Source organism: Cetorhinus maximus, chromosome 36 (genome assembly GCF_964194155.1).
Source record: "Cetorhinus maximus chromosome 36, sCetMax3.hap1.1, whole genome shotgun sequence".
Taxonomy (NCBI): Eukaryota; Metazoa; Chordata; class Chondrichthyes; order Lamniformes; family Cetorhinidae; genus Cetorhinus; species Cetorhinus maximus.
The window spans coordinates 3,853,216-3,880,417 of record NC_135914.1 but is presented as its reverse complement, the minus strand read 5'-3'; the positions used below and the strand labels follow the sequence as shown (position 1 = coordinate 3,880,417).

The 27,202-nt window shown below is 55.2% G+C and overlaps 1 protein-coding gene across 1 annotated transcript; it reads right to left on the bottom strand.

The window, feature by feature from the left end:
- Positions 1-563: 563 nt before the first annotated feature.
- On the bottom strand, positions 564-25,161 carry LOC144672230 (HORMA domain-containing protein 1-like). The gene is made up of 10 exons (XM_078534061.1): positions 25,141-25,161; positions 25,009-25,035; positions 16,347-16,414; positions 12,778-12,929; positions 11,755-11,999; positions 7,423-7,501; positions 7,227-7,306; positions 2,313-2,396; positions 1,481-1,585; positions 564-684 (listed from the first exon to the last, which is right to left on the bottom strand). Exons 1-10 carry the CDS (start codon positions 25,153-25,155, stop codon positions 595-597), a joined length of 945 nt encoding a protein of 314 aa, XP_078390187.1. The 5' UTR covers positions 25,156-25,161; the 3' UTR covers positions 564-594.
- Between the last annotated feature and the right edge of the window lie 2,041 nt (positions 25,162-27,202).

The following is a 27,202-nucleotide window of genomic DNA, read 5'->3' as shown; positions in this document are numbered from 1 at the left end:
GGGGGAAGTGCGTGCACCCAGTTCTGTCCTCGTTCAACACGGTTATACACCTGAAGAGGTAAAACGTGCAGGGTTATGGTAACAGGGCAGGGGGAGGGATGGCACAACGCAGGGCTAATTAGATAGCTCTTTCGAACAGCCAGCGAGAGCGTGGTGGGCCAAGCGCTGGTGCACTCTGGAAGGCTCTGTTCAGTTCAATTCTACTTAAAATAACTAAAGGGCGAATGGGGAAAAGAGGCGGGAAGGTGGGGCGATGCGATGCGGGGCAGTCCATGGTCGGCGTGAACTGGGGGCACAGTCTGGAGGGGCTGAATGGCCTCCTGCCCTGCACAGAGCAGGGCACCTGCCTCGATTAGGGGAGCATCAGGGTCAGAGTTGGATGCGTAATAGCCCCCTACCCCCCCACCCCGTGGGGCCTCTCCATCCGTACGTTTGGGGGTGGGGTTGGGGGGGCAGGGGGGGTGGGGGGTGCGATTGCCTCCTGCGCTCCCCAGACCCCGCTCGGTACGATGAGAAAGGAAGAGGGTGGGAACGCTGGGGAGGGGGGGGGAAAAGGCCAACAGCTGAAGAGGACGTCGACTCCTCCTCCGAGTCCTAACGAAACCGGTCCTTTGGCTCGCTGAACTTCTTGCGTTTCCGCGTGGAGATTTCATCCTGGCTGCAGGGAATCTCGAACTGGAAAACCTGGCGGGATGGACGCGGAAGTGCCGTTACAGAGAGTTTGCGCTGACCCCGGCGCCCCCTCTTCCGCCACGAAATGGCGCCTCTCGCCCTCCTCGCAACGTGCCGAGCGCCCTTCGCCCCGCCGTCCAAGCGCGGCGGTCACAGGAAAACGCGGCGGCCGGTTTTGCGCACAGCAGGATCCCACAAACGGCGACCAGGCAAATCCAAGGGAAGACCTGCGCTCGCATGGCGCCCTTCGGGACGCCCCGGGAGCGTCTGACGGCCGACCTCTGCCCCTGCAGTGTGGCCGCTGTCATAATGCAGGAGCGGCGGGCATGCCGAGCTACGCACAGCAAGATCCCACAAAGCGATGATGATGAGCGCGTCGTCATTTTTCTTTTTAAGTGACGCTTGTTTGAGGGATAAATATTGGTCCAGGCGCCGGGGAGGAGCGGGGTGGAGGGGAGCATCTTCCTGAGGCGGCCGTGGGATCCTCTACGTCCATCTGAGAGGGGTAGACGGGGCCCCTCAGCTTAACGTCTCCGTCGCTAGACGGCACCTCCGGCACAGCAGCGCTCCCTCGGTGCTGCAAACGAAATCCTCATACCCAAAAGGTGTGGGTCACGCCACAAAGGGAGCGGAACGGCGATAGAGCAGTTGCCGAGGGGGGCGACTGGGAGGTGATCTAGGTTGAGCGGGAGCAGGGAGCGGTGCTGGGCCAGTACTTTATAACGCCAGCGCCCTCTCAGACCAACTGAGCCGTTTCCCCAGAGCGCAAAGCAACGCGGGTCGTTTTACCCGAGGGCGAGTAACTTACTGGCTTATCTCGTTCCGAACAGGTCCTCTTCTTCGTCGCGGCCTTGCTCTGGGAGTTCTCGCCCGGCTTCCTGTCTCCTTTGTTATCCACTCGGGCTGCGCCTTCCTTCAGTCGAAACAGAGAATCGGTTTAGGCAGGAGTGTTCTTCTCCACGGGGCAGTACTGTCCCTCCTTTCCTCCGCCCACCCCCTCCTCCCCACAGAATCCTACAGCGAAAGGAGGAGGCCATTTGGCCCATCATGCCCGTGCCAGCTCTTTGAGAGAGCTATCCGATTAGCCCCGCTAACCCCACCCTCAACCCCCCTGCTCTTCACCCCCATATCCCTGCGAACTTTTCCCCTTCAAGTATTTATCCGATTCCACCCCACCTTTTGAAAGTTCCTAACGAATCTGCTTCCACCGCCCTTTCCCCATCACCACAACTCGCTGCGTAAAAGAAAATAATAATACTTCTCCTCATCTCCCCCCACCCCCCAACTCCGGTTCTTTTGCCGATTCTCTTCAATCTGTGTTCCCTCCGGTTACCCGGCCCTCCTGCTGGCGGGAACAGCAGGGCACACGATCGCCCTCAACTACCCGTCCAAGTGCCGGCACTTCAGCTAGTCTAACACAAGGCACAGACGGAGGCTAGGGCGGGCGCGGAGACTTAAAGGCCCCCATAGGCAGCGCCCTCAACTGCCTGAGCTGCGGGGCAGCGTGGGTCGGGGATGGCAGGGGAAGGGCAGGGAGGGCAGTGGATACCGATGATGAGGACGGGAATGCCGGGGTGGGGTGGGATTTAACTTATAACACTCTACTCCCAAAGCCCAGCAACGCTTGGCTAGATACTCACAGACTCCGTGCGGAAGAGCCTCCCACTTCTTGTCCTCCTCCCAGATAATTCCATATTCGATGTCTTGTTCACCAAACTCTCCATCTGCCACAGGATGACAAGGGGGGAAAGGACGACTTTTTGAATGTTTTTTTATTAAATTACCTCAGACGGGCAGGCGAAGGAGAGAGGTACACATTAAATCGATCCCAATTAATCCAGTTGGTGAAGTCAGAGACTGGACACTAATACTTTTCTTGATAGTTGGTTTAGTTACAGAACGCAGTATTACATATATCTGCTTCTTTCCCTCGTGTCCCAGCGGTCTCTCTTTACAAGTGCTCAAGGTACTTCAATACCCTTCACTGTGTATCTTAACAAAATAATTAACATGCCATTAACCGTAGGGAGGAAATGGCCGGGTGAGGGGGATTAGAAGGGGTACAGAACAGAGTGGGGCTCAGTTCCTCGTGAATGCCAATCCGTAGCACCTATCTCCGCCCAGGGCAGTGGTAATTGTTATGTTCACTTCGAGAGGTCACAAGATGGCTGCTGTGGGAAACAGTGACGGTTTAAGGCAATTGGCAGAAGCGCCAGAGGGCGGAGATGAAGGGATTTTCTTTTGCTCAGCGAGCTGTTGTTGTCTGGAATACGCTGGCTGAAAGGACAGAGGAAGCAGTACTGAGGGAGTGCAGCAGCACCCGAGGCACTGCCTTTTGGTTGAGACGTTAAACCGAGTCCCTTCTGCCTGTTCATGCAAATGTTAAGGATCCCATGCAACCTTTCTAAAGAATCTCCTGGCTCCTCCAAAGCCTGTCCACCATCCACAAGGCGCAAGTCAGGAGTGTGATGGAATACTCCCCACTTGCCTGGATGAGTGCAGCTCCAACAACACTCAAGAAGCTCGACACCATCCAGGACAAAGCAGCCCCGCTTGATCGGCACCCCATCCACAAACATTCACTTCCTCCACCACCGACGCACAGTAGCAGCAGTGTGTGTACCATCTACAAGATGCACTGCAGCAACTCACCAAGGCTCCTTAGACAGCACCTTCCAAACCCATGACCACTATCATCTAGAAGGACAAGGGCAGCAGACACATGGGAACACCACCACCTGGAAGATCTCCTCCAAGTCACTCACCATCCTGACTTGGAAATATATCGGCCGTTCCTTCACTGTCGCCGGGTCAAAATCCTGTAACTCCCTCTATAACAGCGCTGTGGGTGTACCTACACCATACGGTCTGCAGCAGTTCAAGAAGGCAGCTCACCACCACCTTCTCCAGGGGCAATTAGGGATGGACAACAAACGTTGGCCTTGCCTGGAACACCCACATCAGATGAACGAATGTAAAAAATATATTCCTCGAATCAGACAGAACACAGAAACAGGCCATTCAGCCCCTCTGCTCCGTCTGCTGTTAATGCTCCACACGAGCCTCCTCCCACCCCCTTTTCATCTCACCCCATCAACATATCCTTCTATTCCAGAGTCACAGAATCTTTACAGTGCAGGAGGAGGCCATTCGGCCCATCAAGTCTGCACTGGCTGGAAGAAAATTCTACCTAGTCCCACTCCCCTGCCTTATCCCCGTAACCTTGCACATTCTCTCTGTTCAGGTAGCAATCCAATTCCCTTTTGAATACCTCGATCGAACCTGCCTCCACCACCCTCTGGGTAAAAAAAATGTTTTCCTCACATCACTTTTACTCCTTTTGCCCATTATTTTGAATCTGTGCCCTCTAGTCCTTGATGTTCTCTTGAGTGGGAACAGCTTCTCACTATTTACCCTGCCCATACCCCTCAGGATCTTGAATGCCTCTATCAAGTCTCCTCTCCACCTTCTTTTCTCCAAGGAAACAGTCCCGACCTCTCCAATTTATCCTCATAGCTACAGTTCTTCATCCCGGGAATCATTCTTGTGAATCTCCTCCGTGCTTTCTCTAATGCCTTCACATCCCTCAAGTATGGTGCCCAGAACTGGACGCAGTGCTCCAGATGAGGCCTAAGTAGTGTCTCATAAAAGTTTAACATGACCTCCTTACTCTTGTACTCAATGCCCCTATTAATAAAACCTAGGATGCCGTATGCTTTATTAACTGCCCTGCCACCTTCAATAACTTATGTACAAACTTTGTTTCCCTGTCATGTGTTTATCCAGCTTTGCCCTGAAATGCATCTCTGCCTATTCACCTCGACCGCTCCCTGTGGGGGCGAGTTCCACATTCTCCCCACTCTCTGGGTAAAGAAGTTCCTCCTCAATTTCCCCATTGGATTAATTAGTGAGCGAAAGGAATTAACTGGCCATTTATCCCATTATCCTGAGGGGACTTGATAGGGTGGATATCAGGGGGATGTTTCCTCTTGTGGGGGGGGGAGGCTAGAACGAGGGGACACGGTTAAAAATAAGAGGTCTCCCTTTTTAAGACGGAGATTTCTTTCTCTGTCAGAGGGTCATCAGTCTGTGGCGTTCCCTTCCCCAGAGAGCACTGGAAGCCGGGTCATTGAACTTATTTAAGGCTGAGTTAGATTTTTGATCGACAAGGGAGTTATGGGGGGGGGGTGGACGGACGGGAAAGTGGAGTTGAGATCACAGTCGGATCAGCCACGATCTTAACAACTGACGGAGCAGGCTCGAGGGGCCGAATGACCTACTCCTAAGTCCGGCGTTCCCATTCTGCTTGTGGGAATGTCCGCTGTTACTTCAGAGCGATTTGTTTGTGAGCTACGATGGGGGGGGGGCGACGTGATTAAGGTGCCATAAGCAATTCAAGATCGTCCCCGTGCTTGTTAAACATTTCCTTGCCGAGTTGTTATTTCCCGTGGAGAAAGCTCCCAAAAATAAAAAAAAGCGATGACAGCAGCAGCTGCCGGCAGGCAAAAAAAAAAACCCCTTTCCCTGGAAGGCGAGAGATTAGGGCGAGGTTTCCCCTTTGCGAACAGGAAACTCCCGTGCTGGGGAATTAAGGAAGGAACTGGCGTCGATGCAGGGTCGTGCGGTCGCCGTCGGCCAGGGCGAGCAGCCAGCGTTGCGCACAGCAAGATCCCACAGCTTTGGGGGGGGGGGGGGGTCCTCGGGGGTGGCGAAAATGGCCACGGGCAATTCTCCCCCCCCTCGCCTTCTGTCCAGCTTTACAACCGAGCCACCAGGGCGAACCTCTGCCTCAGCGGTGATCAGTCAGACCAGCCGCGCGCACACACAGTGCCCGCTGGGGATTTGCCTCGGGTAAGTCGTAATACCCCTGTTAGGTGGGGAAAGTGACGTTGCGTGCTCAGGCAGGACCTTTCGCAACCTCAGGGCATCCCAGAGCGCTTTACAGCCAACACTTGGCGCTCGCCGTTGTAATGGAAGGAAATGGGGCAGCCAATTTCTGCACAGCAAGCTCCCACAATCAAGCAGTGGCCAGATTTTACTGATGACGGTCCGGGGGTGGGGAGGGAGTAAACATTGGCTCGGGCTCGCCTGCTCTCCTTCCGAGAGCGGCGGCCGTGGGATCTTTTTTGCGTCCGCTCGAGAGGGGCGGACGGGTCCCTCAGGTTAAGGTCTCCTCCTCGGGAGGTCGCAGCCCACACGGGCTGCGCTCCCTCAGCGCCGCAAACGAGATCGGCCGCGTGGCGAGCATCGACGGCCTGACCTTTCTATTCATTTCTCCCTCGTCGGGAGAGCCGGCCTGGAGCAGGGACTCACACCCACGGGGGCCTTCTGACTCGGGGTGGGGGGTAGTTGTGATCCACTGAGCCACGGCTGGCACTCTGTGAGGTAGTGACTGAAGTCCCATAAGTGTTTTTTTTTTAAATGTGGGCTTCGCTGGCTGGGCCCAGCATTTATTGCCCATCCCTAATTGCCCCCTTGAGAAGGTGGTGGGTGAGCCGTCTTCTTGAGCCGCTGCAGTCCCTGTGGTGTAGGTACACCCACCGTGCTGTTAGGGAGGGAGTTCCAGGATTTTGTCCCTGTGGTGTAGGTACACCCACCGTGCTGTTAGGGAGGGAGTTCCAGGATTTGGACCCAGCGACAGTGAAGGAACGGCCGATATATTTCCAAGTCAGGATGGTGAGTGGCTCGGAGGGGAATTTGCAGGTGGTGGTGTTCCCCATGTGTCTGCTGCCCTTGTCCTTCTAGATGGTAGTGGTCGTGGGTTTGGAAGGTGCTGTCGAAGGAGCCTTAGTGAGTTGCTGCAGTGCATCTTGTAGATGGTACACACACTGCTGCTACTGTGCGTCGGTGGTGGAGGGAGTGAGTGTTTGTGGAAGGGGTGCCAATCAAGCGGGGCTGCTTTGTCCTGTAAAATGGGAGTGGACTAGAGGATCCAGATTCCAAGGCCTTACCAATTGAGGAATATGGCACTGAGGTGATAATGGCTCCCACCACGGCTTGGTCAGTAGCTGCACAGCCAGTGTGGTACTGAGTCACAGAAACCACTAGGTTCTAGACACAGTTCCTATCCTCTGCTCAGTTACTTCCCAGTCAGAATGGCAGGAGAATGGGGGAGATGGGGAGGGCACTAAAATGAGGTTCAGTGCCCCTGAGTCGTGGGGGGAGGAGGGTGGAGAGGGTGCGGTGGGGAGCAAGTGGATCACCCGGGGGTATAGCACTCCCTACTGGAAAGCGCACGTGTAAGGCTGTCAGGTGCAGGTGAGGGGCGGCCTCGCTGACTCTTACGGTGCTGCGTAGTGAGGCAATTCGACTGCAGGGGGCATCACTGCCTAGTCAACTTTAGTCCTCGCCCGACGTTCAGATGAGGTTATAGAGTTGGGGGATGGTGGGGGTGGGGGGGGTGGTGCGACTAGGCAAACTGGTGTTACTGTACCCAAGTGGAAATCAGGAACAGGAGGGAGGAGCAAGAGGGTGAGGGGGAGCGGAGGAGAAAGGGAAAAAAAAAAATCATCAAAGGGTCCCTGGAGTTGGTCGGTCGGTCGGACAGCACTCACCTGCAAGGCAGGGCTGTTGTTCTTGTCCTTGGGGCTTGCCCTGTCCGCTGCCTTTTCAGTCTGTGGTGACGCCTTGGCTTCTGAAAACACAGTGAGAAAGTCGTTACAGAGGGTGATACCGGGGCACGGAGGAGAGGGATGGGGTGGGCGGCACTCGCAATTAGGCCTTATCGCGCGGTTCAGGCAGCCAACATACCTGCGCCTTGCACCTCGGCGTCACCGTTTTCGGGAACCACCACCTGGGATGCAGTTGGGCTTTCTGCAGGCAAGGTATCCTTTTAGCAAAAGACAAAAGAGGGGCGTTGTCAAATAGAGAGAGAAGGTGACGCACAAACGAGGGTGCAAAGTGCGATGACTGAACTCAAATTTGTTCCATTTTGATCACCTATGACCTACAGTGAAGCAAGGCCTGCGCTTCTCACAACCTCAGGGCATAAACAGTAAATGAATGTAAATGGCAGGGAGGATAAGGCTGCCTCCTGCTTGAAAAATAAGGGTCTACACGGGGTCCAGGAGCAAAGGAATCTAGGGGTACAGATTTACGCTGACAACCGATTTAAGATTGTCAATCGGGCTGGCAGTGCGGCGCGTTTGCGTGTACCAGGGTCTACATATATTAGTACACGGGGCCCTGTACTTTGCAGACAGAAAGGACATGTACACACATTGCGCCTGTTTCAGCCAAACAAAGTAAGTGACAGCCGTTCGCTGACTCATTCCTCAGGGCAATGCCTTGACCAATCAGGGTCAAGCCACCTGGCTTAAATTTCAAACAATGGTTGGCAGTTAACTATCAGTCACCATCACCCGGTACATTCTCTCTGTCAACGCCACTTGCCAACCAATCTGCACCCTCTTCACAGGCAGTATAAGTTTTTGTTTTTCCCTCATATTGGTATTCTTGCCGGTGTCCTGATGAGTGCAAGACGAAAAGCTTCGACACGTCCCTTTTTTTCAGCAATACTCAAGTTCTGTACTACCAAACGACTAGATCATTAAGAGTCGCCTGGCAAGTTGAAGGGTCCATGAAAGTGTAAACAGGCCACTGGGGTTCATTTTGAGAGGGTCAGAAGTGGAAAGCCGGGAAACGATGTTAAACTTGTCTCGGGAATTGGTTAGACACACACCTAGGAGTGTCTGTGCACAGTTCTGGTCTCCGTATTACGAAAGGGATACGGAGCCGTCTACAGAGGGGGCACCGAAAGGATGATGAGGACCGAGAGGTGATAACTATCAGGGAAAGGCTGAACAGACTGAGGCTCTTTTCACTAGGAAAGAGGAGGTTGAGGGGGTGACCTATCGAAAGTCTTTAAAATGATGAAATGATGAATGGTGGTGGTGGTAGTGGGGGAGGTTCAATAGGGTACACGTTGAGATTTTTCCACTTGCATATGAATTAGGAACAGGAGTAGGCCACTCGGCCCCTCGAGCCTGCTCCGCCATTCCATAAGATCATGGCTGACCTGATTGTAACCTCAACTCCACATTACTGCCTACCCCCCAATAACCTTTCACCTCCTTGCTTATCCAGAATCTATCTACCTCTGCCTGAAAGATAATCAAAGACTCCGCCTCAGCCATCTTTTGAGGAAAAGAATTGCAAAGTCTCACAACCCTTTCAGAGGAATTATTTTCCTCATCTCTGTCTTAAAGGGGCGACCCCTTATTTTAGCACAGTCACCCCGCTAGTTCTGGATTCACCCACAAGAGGAAACATCCTCTCCACGTCCACCCTGTCAAGTCCTCTCAGTTGTGGGGGAGACCAGAACTAAGAGGGGGTGTCAGTATAAGATAGTCACTAATAAATCCGATGGGGAATTCAGGAGAAACCTCTTTACCTAGAGAGTGGGGAGAATGTGGAACTCGCTCCCACAGGGAGTGGTCGAGGTGAATAGCAGCGATGCATGTTATGAAGAGATATTAATGTGTACAATGTTATTGGAAATTATTTTAAATTGGACTTGTAGTAGGGTCTGTGGTTGTGAGTGTGTAACTGGATTAAAGCCAGATAGTCTGGGCGATTTGATGTATGGTAGTTTTGGGATGTAAACAGTAAGGGTAAAGGGTACATTTGCATTTTGTTGAATAAACCATTCAAAGGCTGGGGGTGAAATCTTGCACCTAGCTAGCAGACACCAAGCAATATGTTTATATTACTAATAAAATTGGTACTTTGAAAGGGGTTTTATTGTTAGAAGAGGTGGAGTTCAAAGGGCCTGGCGATACAATGAGAATTTGCATTCAAAGGGAAGGCTAGGTATATCCAGAAAAGAGTTCTGTGTGTGGAAGTCAGAGGCATGTGAGATCTAAGCCACCTGTGAGCCTACAGCTGTCTGCAAAGGGAACACATTGAAAGGGACCTCATTTTGAATTCGTAAGGTCAAATGTGCTTTGCCTGGTGTCTGTTTACGTCTATGGGTTATTGTTGCCTTGGGGAAGATTTACCTGGGAGTGACTAATTTGGGGAGTTGTTTAATAGTTATTATGGTAGTAATTTGTAGCCATGTGTATGTGTTTAATACATTGTAAAATTAATAAATATTTAATTTAATTTATATTTAAAAACCGCTGGAGGCTTGGTGGGTTCGTTTCTGAATTCAGAGTTGCATCTCAAACATACCAACTGCAAGTTCTGAGGAAGAGTCATCTGGACTCGAAATGTTGACTCTTTCTCTCCACAGATGCTTGTCAGGCCTGCTGAGCTTTTCCAGCAATTTTTGTTTTTTTCCCTCAGATTTCCAGCATCCGCAGTATTTTGCTTTTAACTTTTTGCTGATGCCAATTGAAAATATAGGTTATGACAGTTGTTTAAAGTTTCCCTCTGGGATCTTAAATAACTCGGCCTTTACCAACTGCTGTGTCGTGACACGAATTTAAGGGGGGGGGAGCTGGACAAACACACGAGGGAGAAAGGGATAGGATATTCTGACAGGAACATCGGAACAGGAGGAGGCCATTCAGCCCCTCGAGCCTGTTCTGCCATTTGGTGATATCAGGGCTGGCCTGTGACCCAACTCCATCCACCCGCCTTTGCCCCATATCCCTTTGGTGAACAAAAGGCTATCAATCTCAAATTTAAAATTAATTGATCCAGCATTGATTGCAGTTTGCGGAAGAGAGTTCCAAACCACCTTTTGTGTGTACAAGTGTTTCCTAACTTCACCCCTGGAAGGTTTGGCTCTCATTTTTAGACTCTGTCCCCGAGTCCTGGACTCCCAAACCAGTGGAAATAATTTCTCTCTCCCCACCCTATCAGATCCGCTTAATACCTTGAAAACTGCAGCGTCCCCTTAATCTTCTAAATTCCAGGGAATACAACCCTTGTTAGTGTAATCTCTCCTTGTAATTTAACACTTGGACTCCAGACTCACTCTGGTGAATCTACACTGCACTCCCTCCAACACCAATATATCCTTCCAAAGGTGTGGTGCCCAAATCGGCTCACAGTAACTCCACGTGTGATCTAAGCAGGACTTTGTACAGCTGAAGCATGGATCTCAGGGCATGTGAACCAAAGCTTGTTCAAAGAGGTCAGGTTTAGGGAGTTTAGGTTTAAAGGAGGAGACACAGAGAGAGAGAGGAGAGAGAGAAAGAGAGAGATAGAGAGAGGGGGGTGGGGAGAGAGCGCAGGAGAGAGAGAGAGACCATGAGGTTTCAGGAAGGGTTTCCAGAGCTCAGGGCCTCAGGCAGCTGAAGGCACGGCCGCCAATGGTGGAGCGATGGAAATCTGAGGAGGCGCAAGAGGCCGGACTTGGAGGAGCCCAGAGATCTCGGAGGGTTGTAGGGGCTGGAGGAGGTCACAGAGATAGTGAGGGATGTAACAGCTGGGGGAGTTTACTGAGATAGGGAGGGATGTAGGGGCTGCAGGAGGTTACAGAGATAGGGACAGGTGTAGGGGCTGGAGGAGATAAAAGAGATAGGGAGGGCTGTAGGAGGTTACAGAGATAGGGAGGGGTGTAGGGACTGGAGGAGGTAAGAGAGATAGGGAGGGGTGGAGGGGCTGGAGGAGGTTACAGAGATAGGGAGGGGTGTAGGGCATGAAGGAGGTGGTTACAGAGATAGGGAGGAGTGTAGGGGCTGGAGGAGGTTACAGAAATAGGGAGGGGCGTAGGGGCTGGAGGAGGTTGCAGAGATAGGGAGGGGTGTAGGGACTGGAGGAGGTTACAGAGATAGGGAGGGCTGTAGGGGCTGGAGGAGGTTACAGAGATAGGGACGGTTGCAGGGGCTGGAGGAAGTTAAAGAGATGGGGAGGGGGGTAGGGCAAGGCAAACAGAAGAGTTACAATTTTAAAATCAAGCATTGCTGGACCGGAAGACAATGCAGGTTCTGCGAGCACAGTGGGGGAGTTAGGATAAGGGGACAACAAAGTTTGGGGTGAGCTGCAGTTCGAGGTGCGAGACTGGCCACGGGAGTGACTCCCAGGAGCTGAAGAAATGGCGGGGTAAATGGGATAACATGTGGCTGGGGAGGTCACCACTTGGACTTCTACCCTCGAGGGGCCGGTTAACCATCGCAGAACGGGCCTTACATTAATCTCCACTTGCTCATTTTGATCCAGTTCCACAGGCGGCTCGGGCAGGCTGCTTTCAGGCTCTCTCTGCGGGTCTTTGTCCAACTGCTCCATGCGGTCACTCTGCGTTGTGACCTTCACCTTTAGGACATGGAATGGAGTGGTCACCTCGCCCACACTCAGGAAGACAGGCTCCCCTTCGAACATCATATTCTCTAAGCTGCCCTCTTTGAAGCCAGGAGGCTGGTAGTCTGGCGGAGTTACTGGACCAAAGAGCACAACGGGTTACCATAAACAACAATCTCTTCTCCCTCTCTCTGATTCCTTTCCCCATTCTCTTCAATCCCGTGTCCCTCTGGTGACCCACCCTCCTGCTCAGTGGAAACCGTTTCTCCTTATTTACTCTGTCCAAACCCCCTTCCTGATTTTGAATGCCCCGATTCAATGTCCCCCCCACCCCGCCCCCAACTTAAACCTTCTCCGCTCCAAGGAGAACGGTCCCAGCTTCTCCACGTGAACTGAAGTCCCTCATCCCTGGTCCCATTCTGGGTAAATCTCCCTCCCGCACCCCTCTCCGAGGCCCCTGACCTCCTCCCTAAGGTGCGTGGCCCGGAATGGGGCACAATATTCCAGCCGGGATCCGAATCGGTGATTCTATGAAGGTTTTTTTTTGCAATTTTCAATTATCTTCTGTCAACAGAGCTTCGAAAGTCCTCTCAGGGGGCTTGGTGGGTGGGGGGGGGGGTTACAGCACTATTGATAAGGGCTGAACTAAAGTGAGTCACCCTGCAATGCATCTTGTTTAGTTTACTCAATGGTGGTCTACAACAGTCCTGTTGGTCACAGCAGATTATTATAACGGCTCTCCGTTATACTAGCTATGGTGTAGAGTGAACCGTACACACTTGTTTTGTCAAAACAAACAGCGTTCCTGTTAACCGGCGCTGTGGCTATGGTAATGGGGGGGGAAGAGGTGCCCCACCAAGTTTTATTCTTTAACGCTGACGTCTGCTCAGCGGAGCGGCAAGGCTGGTAAATTACCTTCGTCGTAGTAGGACAGCTTCATCTTCAGGCAGATGTCGTTGGGAAGGGGCCCCAGGCTCTGCATGAGGACGTAGAGCTTGCGAATGAGCTGGATGCTGGCTCTCCTCGTGTCCGAGCAGCTGACGCTGGAGCTAATCTTCCTGTTGTTGCTGCAGAAACACGACAACGGCACAAAGGAGGAAACTCGAGGGCACTTACAACACATTCAAACTGGCAAAGGGGCCGGGACATCTTCAGCCTCCTGGGTGAAGCACAGGAACATGGGCGTTTGCCGCCCTCCAATTCCGGCCTCTCGCGCGTTCGCCCCCGATTCCCATCGCTCCACCATTGGCGGCCGTGCCTTCAGCTGCCTGGAGGCCCTAAGCTCTGGAATTCCCTCTCCCTAAACCTCTCCGCCCCACCACCAACCCCCACGCCGCCCCCCCTCTCTCTCTCTCTCTCCTCCTTTAAGACGCTTTTTAAAACCGACCTCTTTGATCGAGCTTTTGCTCGCCTGTCCCTAATATCTCCTCATGTCGGAAATTATGTTCTGATAACGCTCCTGAGCAGGGTGTTGAGGCGTTTTACTGCATGAAGGGCACTGTAAAAAAAAACACAACACCCGCCTCTTTTATTAAGGCCTCGGCTGGGGCAGTGTAAATGCCGGAGCGCACGTGGCATTCAGCAATGCTGGTGAGGAGGGCAGGCTGGGGAGGCCGAAAAGTAACGGGTGCCCTTTCCCGTCTCCTTGCTTGTCGCACGAAGCAGATTGGAAAAATAAAGCCACGGTGCCTTTTACTTCCTTTTCAGCCTATTCCACTGCGGCAGGCATCACGCGACAATGCCACTCTCCCCCGCCTGAGGTGAGTGGCAGCGACCACGCAAGTGCCAATGACCCTTGACCCTGCAAGGGCCCGCCAAGTCGCAAAGCCTGGCCTTCGACGTTATATTTGGGTCCTTATACGCCAACCTCTGTCGGCTGAGATGGTTATGCTGGCGAGAGGCCAACCCGGGCACTCCCGAGTAATTTTTTTATTCGGATGTGGGCGTCACTGAGCCAAGTCTATCCTGCCCATCCCACGTGGAGCCACTTTCCAGAACACAGCCCGCTCGGCCATTTCAAAGGGCCAGTTAAGAGTCGACCACGTGGCTGTGGGTCTGGAGTCACGTGTAGGCCAGACCGGGTAAGGAGGGCAGATTTCCCTCCCCTAAAGGGGCGTTAGTGAACCAGATGGGGTTTTTACGACCATCGATGATAGTTTCACGGTCACCGTTACTGAGGCTAGCTTTTTAATTCCAAATTTTATTAATTGAATTTCAATTCCACCGGCAGCCGTGCCGGGATTTGACTTTATGTTTCAGGATCATTAATCCAGGCCTCTAGATTGCCAGTCCACTGTCAACGTCCTGGGGGGGCGGGGTTCACCGTTGATCAGAAACGGGACTGGACCAGCCATATAAATACTGCGGCTACAAGAGCAGGTCAGAGGCTGGGAATCCTGCGGTGAGTAACTCACCTCCTGACTCCCCAAAGCCTGTCCACCATCTACAAGGTACAAGTCAGGAGTGTGATGGAATACTCCCCACTTGCCTGGATGAGTGCAGCTCCCACAACACTCAAGAAGCTCGACATCATCCAGGACAAAGCAGCCCCGCTTGATTGGCCACAAACATTCACTCCCTCCACCACCGACGCACGGTAGCAGCAGTGTGTGTACCATCTACAAGATACACTGCAGCAACTCACCAAGGCTCCCTAGGCAACACCTTCTAAACCCACGACCGCTATCACCTAGAAGGACAAGGGCAGCAGACACATGGGGAACACCACCACCTGGAAGTTCTCCTCCGAGCCACTCACCATCCTGATTTGGAAATATATCGGCCGTTCCTTCACTGTCGCTGGGTCAAAATCCTGGAACTCCCTCCCTAACAGCACTGTGGGTGTACCTACACCAGAGGGACTGCAGCGGCTCAAGAAGGCAGCTCACCCACCACCTTCTCAAGGGGGCAATTAGGGATGGGCGATAAATGATGGAAAGAAAGTCGGAGCCTCCACCATCACTATCCATAGCTCCAGACTACAACATGCATGTAAAAGTGTGTGTTGCCACAGTGACTTGGACTCTGAGTGATCTGTAACACACCATCACCACCATGTAAGTATGCGCTCACACACATACCCCTCGAGGCTTAAAGGTGCTGAATGGGCTGCTGAGCGCTCACAGACCGAGGGCTGAGAAGATGTTTTCTCCCGTTCCGTGCACCACGCCCAACAAGGGAAAGCAGGTGATCTCATCACAACTTTCCATCCAGGCTGCTCAGTGGCCATTCGACTGGAGGTGGCACATACACCAGGACAGCCCGGGATGAGAGCGCCTTCAGCTTTTCCCTCCTCCCTGCAGAGGGGTCCCTGCTGGGCCTAGTCTGGGCAGCGGGAATGAGGCTAGGGCTGGTGCCAGAAGCGGGAGGGTGGGGTGGAATCAAGCTGTCCAGCGCCTCAGCAGCTCTGACTGATTCACCTGACATACAGCAGACCCAAAAACTCAACAATCCACCCCCCACCGGGATCGGATATTAGGGGTCTGTCTCAGCTGCCAAGCAAGCGACAACACGCTCATTCGCACCCACGAGATCAGGTGAAGTAGACACACACATAGGCACACACGCATATACGTATGCACGGAGGTTGTATGGAGGGCGCACTGGGTAGCGTCCTTTGCCTCCGAGCCAGAAGCTCCAGGTTTGAGTCCTGCCCCAGGACTCGATGGCCAAGGAAGTTGCGTTCGTAACACGGCGCAAAACAGGTCGCGTATCAACCTGTAAATCCTTCCAGCTCAAGCCAATGGCAGGCGGTACGAGTGAGAGAGATTCCTGGCCAGTCTTGCGATGAGGACAAAGCATCACTATCCAAAGCTCCAGACAACAACATGCGTGTAAAAGTGCGTGTTGCCACAGTGACTTGGACTCTGAGTGATCTGTGACACACCATCACCACCATGTAAGTATGCACTCACACACGCAGGCTGGCAAACTACATTTCCGTCCTTGGCCTGTTGCAATGTCCCAGTGAAACCCAAATTGGAGGAACAGCACCTCACCTTCCGATCAAGGCTTCTGGTCTTAAAACAACTTCAGACCATGAACTCCGGCCTCCATTTTGATCAGGTTTTTTTAAAAAAAAAGCTTCAACCCCTCCCACCACACAGCCCCTTGTAACTTGTTCTTATGTTGTGCTTTCACAGGGCGCTGACCCTTGTTCTGCTATTAACACATTCTGCAATCTGGCTTTTAGACCACTATTAGCACCTCCTTTAGTCTTTAACGCTACCATGAACACTCCTTTTGTCTTACGTCCATGACATCTTTGTCAATCTCTCCTGAGCTCCCACCTATCCCTGACCTTCTATTTTGCTCCACCACCTCTTCAACAGCATAAAATTCATCACATTTCTACCTCTCTTCAGCTTTGAAGGGTCATACGGACTTGAAACGTTAACTGTTTCTCTCTCCACAGATGCCGCCAGACCTGCTGAGCTTTTCCAGCAACCTGCACGGCATTTCAGAGATAGAAGATGGGAGACTACCTTGCAAAGTCCATCGTTGGTCCATTCGTCATGTACTTGAACTTAAACTGGTAACATTCAGTGATTGTCTGAAAAGGAAGAAGGGGTCATAAGCCCATCGAGAACAGCCCATCGGGAACAGCCCATCAGGAACAGCCCATCGAGAACAGCCCATCGGAAACAGCCCATCGAGTACAGCCCATCGGGAACAGCCCATCGGGAACAGCCCATCGAGAACAGCCCATCGAGAACAGCCCATCTAGAGCCAGCCCATCAAGAACAGCCCATCAGGAACAGCCCATCGAGAACAGCCCATCGGAAACAGCCCATCGAGTACAGCCCATCGGGAACAGCCCATCGGGAACAGCCCATCTAGAGCCAGCCCATCGAGAACAGCCAATCGAGAGCCAGCCCATCGAGAACAGCCCATCGGGAACAGCCAATCGAGAGCCAGCCCATCGAGAACAGCCCATCGAGAACAGCCCATCGGGAACAGCCCATCGGGAACAGCCCATCGGGAACAGCCCATCGGGAACAGCCCATCGGGAACAGCCCATCGGGAACAGCCCATCGAGAACAGCCCATCGAGAGCCAGCCCATCGAGAGCCAGCCCATCGAGAGCCAGCCCATCGAGAACAGCCAATCGAGAGCCAGCCCATCGAGAGCCAGCCCATCGAGAACAGCCCATCGAGAACCAGCCCATCGGGAACAGCCCATCGAGAACAGCCCATCGAGAACAGCCCATCGGGAACCAGCCCATCGAGAGCCAGCCCATCGAGAACAGCCCATCGAGAACAGCCCATCGAGAACAGCCCATCTAGAGCCAGCCCATCGGGGCCAGCCCATCGGGAACAGCCCATCGGGAACAGCCCATCGAGAACAGCCCATCGAGAACCATCCCATCGGGAACAGCCCATCGAGAACAGCCCATCGAGAACCAGCCCATCGGGAACAGCCCATCGAGAACAGCCCATCGGGAACAGCCCATCGAGAACCATCCCATCGGGAACAGCCCATCGAGAACAGCCCATCGAGAACCATCCCATCGTGAACCAGCCCATCGGGAACAGCCCATCGGGAACAGCCCATCGAGAGCCAGCCCATCGGGAACAGCCCATCGAGAGCCAGCCCATCGAGAACAGCCCATCGGGAACAGCCCATCGAGAGCCAGCCCATCGAGAACAGCCCATCGAGAGCCTGCCCATCGAGAACAGCCCATCGAGAGCCAGCCCATCGGGAACAGCCCATCGGGAACAGCCCATCGAGAACCAGCCCATCGGGAGCAACCCATCGAGAACCAGCCCATCGAGAACCAGCCCATCGGGAGCAACCCATCGAGAACCAGCCCATCGGGAACAGCCCATCGAGAACAGCCCATCGAGAACCAGCCCATCGAGAACAGCCCATCGAGAACAGCCCATCGGGAACAGCACATCAAGAACCATCCCATCGTGAACCAGCCCATCGAGAGCCAGCCCATCGAGAACAGCCCATCGGGAACAGCCCATCGGGAACAGCCCATCGAGAACCATCCCATCGTGAACCAGCCCATCGAGAGCCAGCCCATCGAGAACAGCCCATCGGGAACAGCCCATCGGGAACAGCACATCAAGAACCATCCCATCGTGAACCAGCCCATCGAGAGCCAGCCCATCGAGAACAGCCCATCGGGAACAGCCCATCGGGAACAGCCCATCGAGAACCAGCCCATCGAGAGCAGCCCATCGAGAACAGCCCATCGAGAGCCAGCCCATCGAGAACAGCCCATCGAGAACAGCCCATCGAGAACAGCCCATCGGGAACAGCCCATCGAGAACCAGCCCATCGAGAGCCAGCCCATCGGGAACAGCCCATCGAGAACAGCCCATCGGGAACAGCCCATCGAGAGCCAGCCCATCGTGAACAGCCCATCGGGAACAGCCCATTGAGAACCAGCCCATCGAGAACCAGCCCATCGAGAACCAGCCCATCGAGAACCAGCCCATCAGGAACAGCCCATCGGGAACAGCCCATCGGGAACAGCCCATCGAGAACAGCCCATCGGGAACAGCCCATCGGGAACCAGCCCATCGGGAACAGCCCATCGGGAACAGCCCATCGAGAGCCAGCCCATCGGGAACAGCCCATCGGGAACAGCCCATCGAGAGCCAGCCCATCGGGAACAGCCCATCGGGAACAGCCCATCGAGAACAGCCCATCGGGAACAGCCCATCGGGAACAGCCCATCGAGAACAGCCCATCAAGAACCAGCCCATCGGGAACAGCCCATCGGGAACAGCCCATCGAGAACCAGCCCATCGAGAACCAGCCCATCGGGAACAGCCCATCGAGAACCAGCCAATCGAGAACCAGCCCATCGGGAACAGCCCATCGAGAACCAGCCCATCGGGAACAGCCCATCGGGAACAGCCCATCGAGAACCAGCCCATCGAGAACAGCCCATCGGGAACAGCCCATCAAGAGCCTGCCCATCGGGAACAGCCCATCGAGAACAGCCCATCGGGAACAGCCCATCGAGAACCAGCCCATCGGGAACAGCCCATCGAGAACCAGCCCATCGAGAGCCAGCCCATCGGGAACAGCCCATCGAGAACAGCCCATCGGGAACAGCCCATCGAGAGCCAGCCCATCGTGAACAGCCCATCGGGAACAGCCCATTGAGAACCAGCCCATCGAGAACAGCCCATCGAGAGCCAGCCCATCGAGAACAGCCCATCGAGAACCAGCCCATCGAGAACCAGCCCATCAGGAACAGCCCATCGGGAACAGCCCATCAGGAACAGCCCATCGAGAACCAGCCCATCGAGAACCAGCCCATCAGGAACAGCCCATCGAGAACCAGCCCATCGAGAACCAGCCCATCAGGAACAGCCCATCGGGAACAGCCCATCGGGAACAGCCCATCGAGAACAGCCCATCGGGAACAGCCCATCGGGAACCAGCCCATCGAGAACAGCCCATCGAGAGCCAGCCCATCGGGAACAGCCCATCGAGAACAGCCCATCAAGAACCAGCCCATCGGGAACAGCCCATCGGGAACAGCCCATCGAGAACCAGCCCATCGAGAACCAGCCCATCGGGAACAGCCCATCGAGAACCAGCCAATCGAGAACAGCCCATCGGGAACAGCCCATCGGGGCCAGCCCATCGGGAACAGCCCATCGAGAACAGCCCATCGAGAACCAGCCCATCGAGAACCAGCCCATCGGGAACAGCCCATCGGGAACAGCCCATCGAGAACCAGCCCATCGAGAACAGCCCATCGGGAACAGCCCATCAAGAGCCTGCCCATCGGGAACAGCCCATCGGGAACAGCCCATCGAGAACAGCCCATCGAGAACAGCCCATCGGGAACAGCCCATCGGGAACAGCCCATCGGGAACAGCCCATCGGGAACAGCCCATCGAGAACAGCCCATCTAGAGCCAGCCCATCTAGAGCCAGCCCATCGAGAGCCAGCCCATCGAGAACAGCCCATCGAGAATAGCCCATCGAGAACAGCCCATCGGGAACAGCCCATCGGGAACAGCCCATCGAGAACAGCCCATCGGGAGCAACCCATCGAGAACCAGCCCATCGGGAGCAACCCATCGAGAGCCAGCCCATCGGGAACAGCCCATCGAGAACAGCCCATCGGGAGCAACCCATCAAGAACCATCCCATCGTGAACCAGCCCATCGACAGCCAGCCCATCGAGAACCAGCCCATCGGGAACAGCCCATCGAGAACCAGCCCATCGAGAGCAGCCCATCGAGAGCCAGCCCATCGAGAACCAGCCCATCGAGAGCAGCCCATCGAGAGCCAGCCCATCGAGAACCAGCCCATCGAGAGCAGCCCATCGAGAACCAGCCCATCGAGAGCCAGCCCATCGGGAACAGCCCATCGGGAACAGCCCATCGGGAACAGCCCATCGAGAACAGCCCATCGGGAACAGCCCATCGGGAACCAGCCCATCGAGAACAGCCCATCGAGAGCCAGCCCATCGAGAACAGCCCATCGAGAACCAGCCCATCGAGAGCCAGCCCATCGGGAACAGCCCATCGGGAACAGCCCATCGAGAACCAGCCCATCGAGAACCAGCCCATCGAGAACAGCCCATCGAGAACCAGCCCATCGAGAACAGCCCATCGGGAACAGCCCATCGGGAACAGCACATCGGGAACAGCCCATCGGGAACAGCCCATCGAGAACCAGCCCATCGAGAGCAGCCCATCGAGAGCCAGCCCATCGAGAACAGCCCATCGAGAACCAGCCCATCGAGAACAGCCCATCGGGAACAGCCCATCGAGAAACAGCCCATTGGGAACAGCCCATCGAGAACAGCCCATCGAGAACCATCCCATCGTGAACCAGCCCATCGGGAACAGCCCATCGGGAACAGCCCATCGAGAGCCAGCTCATCGGGAACAGCCCATCGAGAACCAGCCCATCGGGAACAGCCCATCGAGAGCCTGCCCATCGAGAACAGCCCATCGAGAACAGCCCATCGAGAACCAGCCCATCGAGAGCCAGCCCATCGGGAACAGCCCATCGAGAACAGCCCATCGAGAACCAGCCCATCGAGAACAGCCCATCGGGAACAGCCCATCGGGAACAGCACATCGGGAACAGCCCATCGGGAACAGCCCATCGAGAACCAGCCCATCGAGAGCAGCCCATCGAGAGCCAGCCCATCGAGAACAGCCCATCGAGAACCAGCCCATCGAGAACAGCCCATCGGGAACAGCCCATCGAGAAACAGCCCATCGGGAACAGCCCATCGAGAACAGCCCATCGAGAACCATCCCATCGTGAACCAGCCCATCGGGAACAGCCCATCGGGAACAGCCCATCGAGAGCCAGCTCATCGGGAACAGCCCATCGAGAACCAGCCCATCGGGAACAGCCCATCGAGAGCCAGCCCATCGAGAACAGCCCATCGAGAGCCTGCCCATCGGGAACAGCCCATCGAGAGCCAGCCCACTGAGAACAGCCCATCGAGAACCAGCCCATCGAGAGCCAGCCCATCGAGAACAGCCCATCGAGAACAGCCCATCGAGAACAGCCCATCGGGAACAGCCCATCGGGAACAGCCCATTGAGAACCAGCCCATCGAGAGCAGCCCATCGAGAGCCAGCCCATCGAGAACCAGCCCATCGGGAACAGCCCATCGAGAACAGCCCATCGGGAACAGCCCATCGGGAACAGCACATCGGGAACAGCCCATCGGGAACAGCCCATCGGGAACAGCCCATCGAGAACAGCCCATCAGGAACAGCCCATCGGGAACAGCCCATCGAGAACAGCCCATCAGGAACAGCCCATCGGGAACAGCCCATCGAGAACAGCCAATCGAGAACAGCCCATCGGGAACAGCCCATCGGGAACAGCCCATCGAGAGCCTGCCCATCGGGAACAGCCCATCGAGAGCCAGCCCATCGAGAACAGCCAATCGAGAACAGCCCATCGGGAACAGCCCATCGGGAACAGCCCATCGAGAGCCAGCCCATCGGGAACAGCCCATCGAGAACCAGCCCATCGAGAACAGCCCATCGAGAGCCAGCCCATCGAGAACAGCCCATCGAGAGCCTGCCCATCGGGAACAGCCCATCGAGAGCCAGCCCATCGAGAACCAGCCCATCGAGAGCCAGCCCATCGAGAACAGCCCATCGAGAACAGCCCATCGAGAACAGCCCATCGGGAACAGCCCATCGGGAACAGCCCATTGAGAACCAGCCCATCGAGAGCCAGCCCATCGGGAACAGCCCATCGAGAACAGCCCATCGGGAACAGCCCATCGGGAACAGCCCATCGAGAACCAGCCCACCGAGAGCCAGCCCATCGAGAACCAGCCCATCGGGAACAGCCCATCGGGAACAGCCCATCGAGAACCAGCCCATCGAGAACCAGCCCATCGGGAACAGCCCATCGGGAACAGCCCATCGAGAACCAGCCCATCGACAGCCAGCCCATCGAGAACCAGCCCATCGAGAGCAGCCCATCGAGAGCCAGCCCATCGAGAACCAGCCCATCGAGAGCAGCCCATCGAGAGCCAGCCCATCGAGAACCAGCCCATCGAGAGCAGCCCATCGAGAACCAGCCCATCGAGAGCCAGCCCATCGAGAACCAGCCCATCGGGAACAGCCCATCGGGAACAGCCCATCGGGAACAGCCCATCGGGAACAGCCCATCGAGAACAGCCCATCGGGAACAGCCCATCGGGAACCAGCCCATCGAGAACAGCCCATCGAGAGCCAGCCCATCGAGAACAGCCCATCGAGAACCAGCCCATCGAGAGCCAGCCCATCGGGAACAGCCCATCGAGAACAGCCCATCGAGAACCAGCCCATCGAGAACAGCCCATCGGGAACAGCCCATCGGGAACAGCACATCGGGAACAGCCCATCGGGAACAGCCCATCGAGAACCAGCCCATCGAGAGCAGCCCATCGAGAGCCAGCCCATCGAGAACAGCCCATCGAGAACCAGCCCATCGAGAACAGCCCATCGGGAACAGCCCATCGAGAAACAGCCCATCGGGAACAGCCCATCGAGAACAGCCCATCGAGAACCATCCCATCGTGAACCAGCCCATCGGGAACAGCCCATCGAGAGCCAGCTCATCGGGAACAGCCCATCGAGAACCAGCCCATCGGGAACAGCCCATCGAGAGCCAGCCCATCGAGAACAGCCCATCGAGAGCCTGCCCATCGGGAACAGCCTATCGAGAGCCAGCCCACTGAGAACAGCCCATCGAGAACAGCCCATCGAGAACCAGCCCATCGAGAGCCAGCCCATCGAGAACAGCCCATCGAGAACAGCCCATCGAGAACAGCCCATCGGGAACAGCCCATCGGGAACAGCCCATTGAGAACCAGCCCATCGAGAGCAGCCCATCGAGAGCCAGCCCATCGAGAACCAGCCCATCGGGAACAGCCCATCGAGAACAGCCCATCGGGAACAGCCCATCGGGAACAGCACATCGGGAACAGCCCATCGGGAACAGCCCATCGGGAACAGCCCATCGAGAACAGCCCATCAGGAACAGCCCATCGGGAACAGCACATCGGGAACAGCCCATCGGGAACAGCCCATCGGGAACAGCCCACTGAGAACAGCCCATCGAGAACCAGCCCATCGAGAGCCAGCCCATCGAGAACAGCCCATCGGGAACAGCCCATCGGGAACAGCACATCGGGAACAGCCCATCGGGAACAGCCCATCGGGAACAGCCCATCGAGAACAGCCCATCAGGAACAGCCCATCGGGAACAGCACATCGGGAACAGCCCATCGGGAACAGCCCATCGGGAACAGCCCACTGAGAACAGCCCATCGAGAACCAGCCCATCGAGAGCCAGCCCATCGAGAACAGCCCATCGAGAACAGCCCATCGAGAACAGCCCATCGGGAACAGCCCATCGGGAACAGCCCATGGAGAACCAGCCCATCGAGAGCAGCCCATCGAGAGCCAGCCCATCGAGAACCAGCCCATCGGGAACAGCCCATCGAGAACAGCCCATCGGGAACAGCCCATCGGGAACAGCACATCGGGAACAGCCCATCGGGAACAGCCCATCGGGAACAGCCCATCGAGAACAGCCCATCAGGAACAGCCCATCGGGAACAGCACATCGGGAACAGCCCATCGGGAACAGCCCATCGGGAACCAGCCCATCGAGAACAGCCAATCGAGAACAGCCCATCGGGAACAGCCCATCGGGAACAGCCCATCGAGAGCCTGCCCATCGGGAACAGCCCATCGAGAGCCAGCCCATCGAGAACAGCCAATCGAGAACAGCCCATCGGGAACAGCCCATCGGGAACAGCCCATCGAGAGCCAGCCCATCGGGAACAGCCCATCGAGAGCCAGCCCATCGGGAACAGCCCATCGAGAGCCTGCCCATCGGGAACAGCCCATCGAGAGCCTGCCCATCGGGAACAGCCCATCGAGAACCAGCCCATCGGGAACAGCCCATCGAGAGCCAGCCCATCGAGAACAGCCCATCGAGAGCCAGCCCATCGAGAACAGCCCATCGAGAGCCTGCCCATCGGGAACAGCCCATCGAGAGCCAGCCCATCGAGAACCAGCCCATCGAGAGCCAGCCCATCGAGAACAGCCCATCGAGAACAGCCCATCGAGAACAGCCCATCGGGAACAGCCCATCGGGAACAGCCCATCGAGAACCAGCCCACCGAGAGCCAGCCCATCGAGAACCAGCCCATCGGGAACAGCCCATCGGGAACAGCCCATCGAGAACCAGCCCATCGAGAACCAGCCCATCGGGAACAGCCCATCGAGAACAGCCCATCGAGAACCAGCCCATCGGGAACAGCCCATCGGGAACAGCCCATCGAGAACAGCCCATCGAGAACCAGCCCATCGAGAACAGCCCATCGGGAACAGCCCATCGGGAACAGCCCATCGGGAACAGCCCATCGAGAGCCAGCCCATCGAGAACAGCCAATCGAGAACAGCCCATCGGGAACAGCCCATCGAGAACAGCCCATCGGGAACAGCCCATCGAGAACAGCCCATCGGGAGTGCACAATGAAAATTAAACACAAGTGAAATAGCGTGTTGGACCCGAATATCCAACAGAATTTCCCATGGGATGATTTCCCCATCGTAAGTGCAACATTGGAAATGTACCCCACCCCCCGCCCCCGCCAGGTGATCCACTGCGGCATATTAGTTGGAAAATACCTGAGGATCTTCCTGATCTGTGTAGATCTGTAGATGAAAGTAGAAGTGAAAAGGCATAAGCAATCCATTGGTCGCTGATCAATGAGCGGATTCAGTCTTGCAAAACGAGGTTAATGTTAATAAATTACTTACGGCCAAAACCAGCATCCGTAGCTGTTTAGGGGGAAGAACAAGATAGTTATAACGTCAGTGAACATTGCGATGACTGCTCATATTGCGTTGTCTCTTATTTAAGGAGGGTGTAAATGTGTTGGAAGCAGTCCAAAGGTTTATCAGGCTAATACCTGGAGTGAGCGTGTTGCCTCACGAGGAAAGGTTGGACAGCTTAGGCTTGTATCCGCTGGAGTTTAGAAGAGTAAGAGGCGACTTAATTGAAGCCTTTAAGATCCTGAGGGGTCTCGACAGGGCGGGATGTGGAGAGGATGTTTCCTCTTGTGGGAGAATCTAGAACTAGCGGGGGTGGGGGGGGTGGGTCACTGTTTAAAAATTAGGGGTCGCCCACTTAGGACAGAGGTGAGGGGAAATTTTTTTTCTCTCAGAGGGTCGTGAGTCTTTGGAACTCTCTTCCTCAAAAGGCGGTGGAAGCAGAGTCTTTGAGTCTCTTTAAGGCAGAGGTGGATAGGTTTTTGATAAGCAAGGGGGTGAAAGGTTATCGGGGGGAGGTGGGAATGTGGGGTCGAGGTTACAGTCAGATCAGCCACGATCTTATTGAATGGTGGAGCAGGCTCGAGGGGCCAAGTGGCCTACTCCTAACTTGTATATTCGTGCGGCCCCTCGTTATCTTTTTGATTTACTTATTTTCACTCCCTCTGATGTATCAGCTCAGCAGGGAACACTCTCCCCTATGTGTGTGGCACTGAGCCGCACTTCAGGGACTCGAGTCCATAATCCGGGCCGACAGTGCCAGGACTAAGGGAGTGCCGCACGGTCAGCGATGCCGTCTTTCGTTAAGAAGTTAAACTGAGGCCCCCTGCAGGTCCTCTCGGGGCGGGGGGTCATAAAAGATCCCAGGGCCACTATTGGAAGAACGAAGGAGTCCTTCCCCCAACCCTGCCCCGGGGCCTGATATTTATCCCTCAACCAACATCACTTAAAGACAGGTAACCTGGGTCATTCTCACATTGCTGCATGTGGGAGCTTGCTGTCTGTAAATTGGTTGCTCCATTTCCTACGCTACACTTCAAAAGAGAGGGACTTCATTGGCTGTGAAGCGCTTTGGGACGTCCTGAGCTTGCATAAGGGGTGATGTATGTGCAAATTCTTTCTCACCCACTGAACCTGGTGGGAATCTGGAATTCTCTCCATCCAAAAAAAAACGTTGAGGGCTCGGGGGGTGGGGGGAGGGTTGGGGGACGAGCAGGGTGGGGGTGCGGGGTCCAAATGCAAATTTCGCAACTGAGAATGGGTTCCATTTTTGTTGGGTAAGGGCACCAAGGGACACAGAACCATGACGGGCAGATGGGAGTTCAGCTACAGATCAATCCAGACTGAGTGGCAGGGCTGGCTGGAGGGGCTGAATGGCCTCCTCCTGTTCCAGCGTCCGAGCCGAAGTAGGAATGGCCAAACATATCCTGCCCCATTGTCTATTTAGATGCGGAAGTGGGACCGTTGCTCCCCGCGCTGCCTCCAAGACAGCCAATATCGATCTGCTTGTTTTGAGGGCTAGAAAACCAACTTGCTCCTCGGGAGGCTGAGGCACATGTGAGAACAGCATGAGCCCTGCTCTGGCCCCGCTGCAGCTCATGTGCTGCTGAAACCCGCATTCATGCCTTTGTTCCTCGACTATTCTGACGCAGTCCCGGCTGCTCTCCCACATTCTACCCTTCATAAACTACAGCTCCTCCAAAACTCTGTCCTAACTCGTGATAAATGCGCGTCACTCATTACCTCCTGTGCTAGCTGACCCACACTGGCTCCCGGTTATGTTGAATTTTAAAATCCTCATCCTTGTCTCCAAATCCTTCAATAGCCCTCTACGCTCCCTATCTCTGTAACCTCTTCCAGCCCCTACACCCCTCCCTATCTCTGTAACCCCCTCCAGCCCCTACACCCCTCCCTATCCCTGTAACCCCCTTCAGCCCCTACAACCCCTCCCTATCTCTGTAACATCCTCCAGCCCCTACACCCCTCCCTATCTCTGTAACCTCCTCCAGCCCCTACACCCCTCCCAATCTCTGTAACCTCCTCCAGCCCC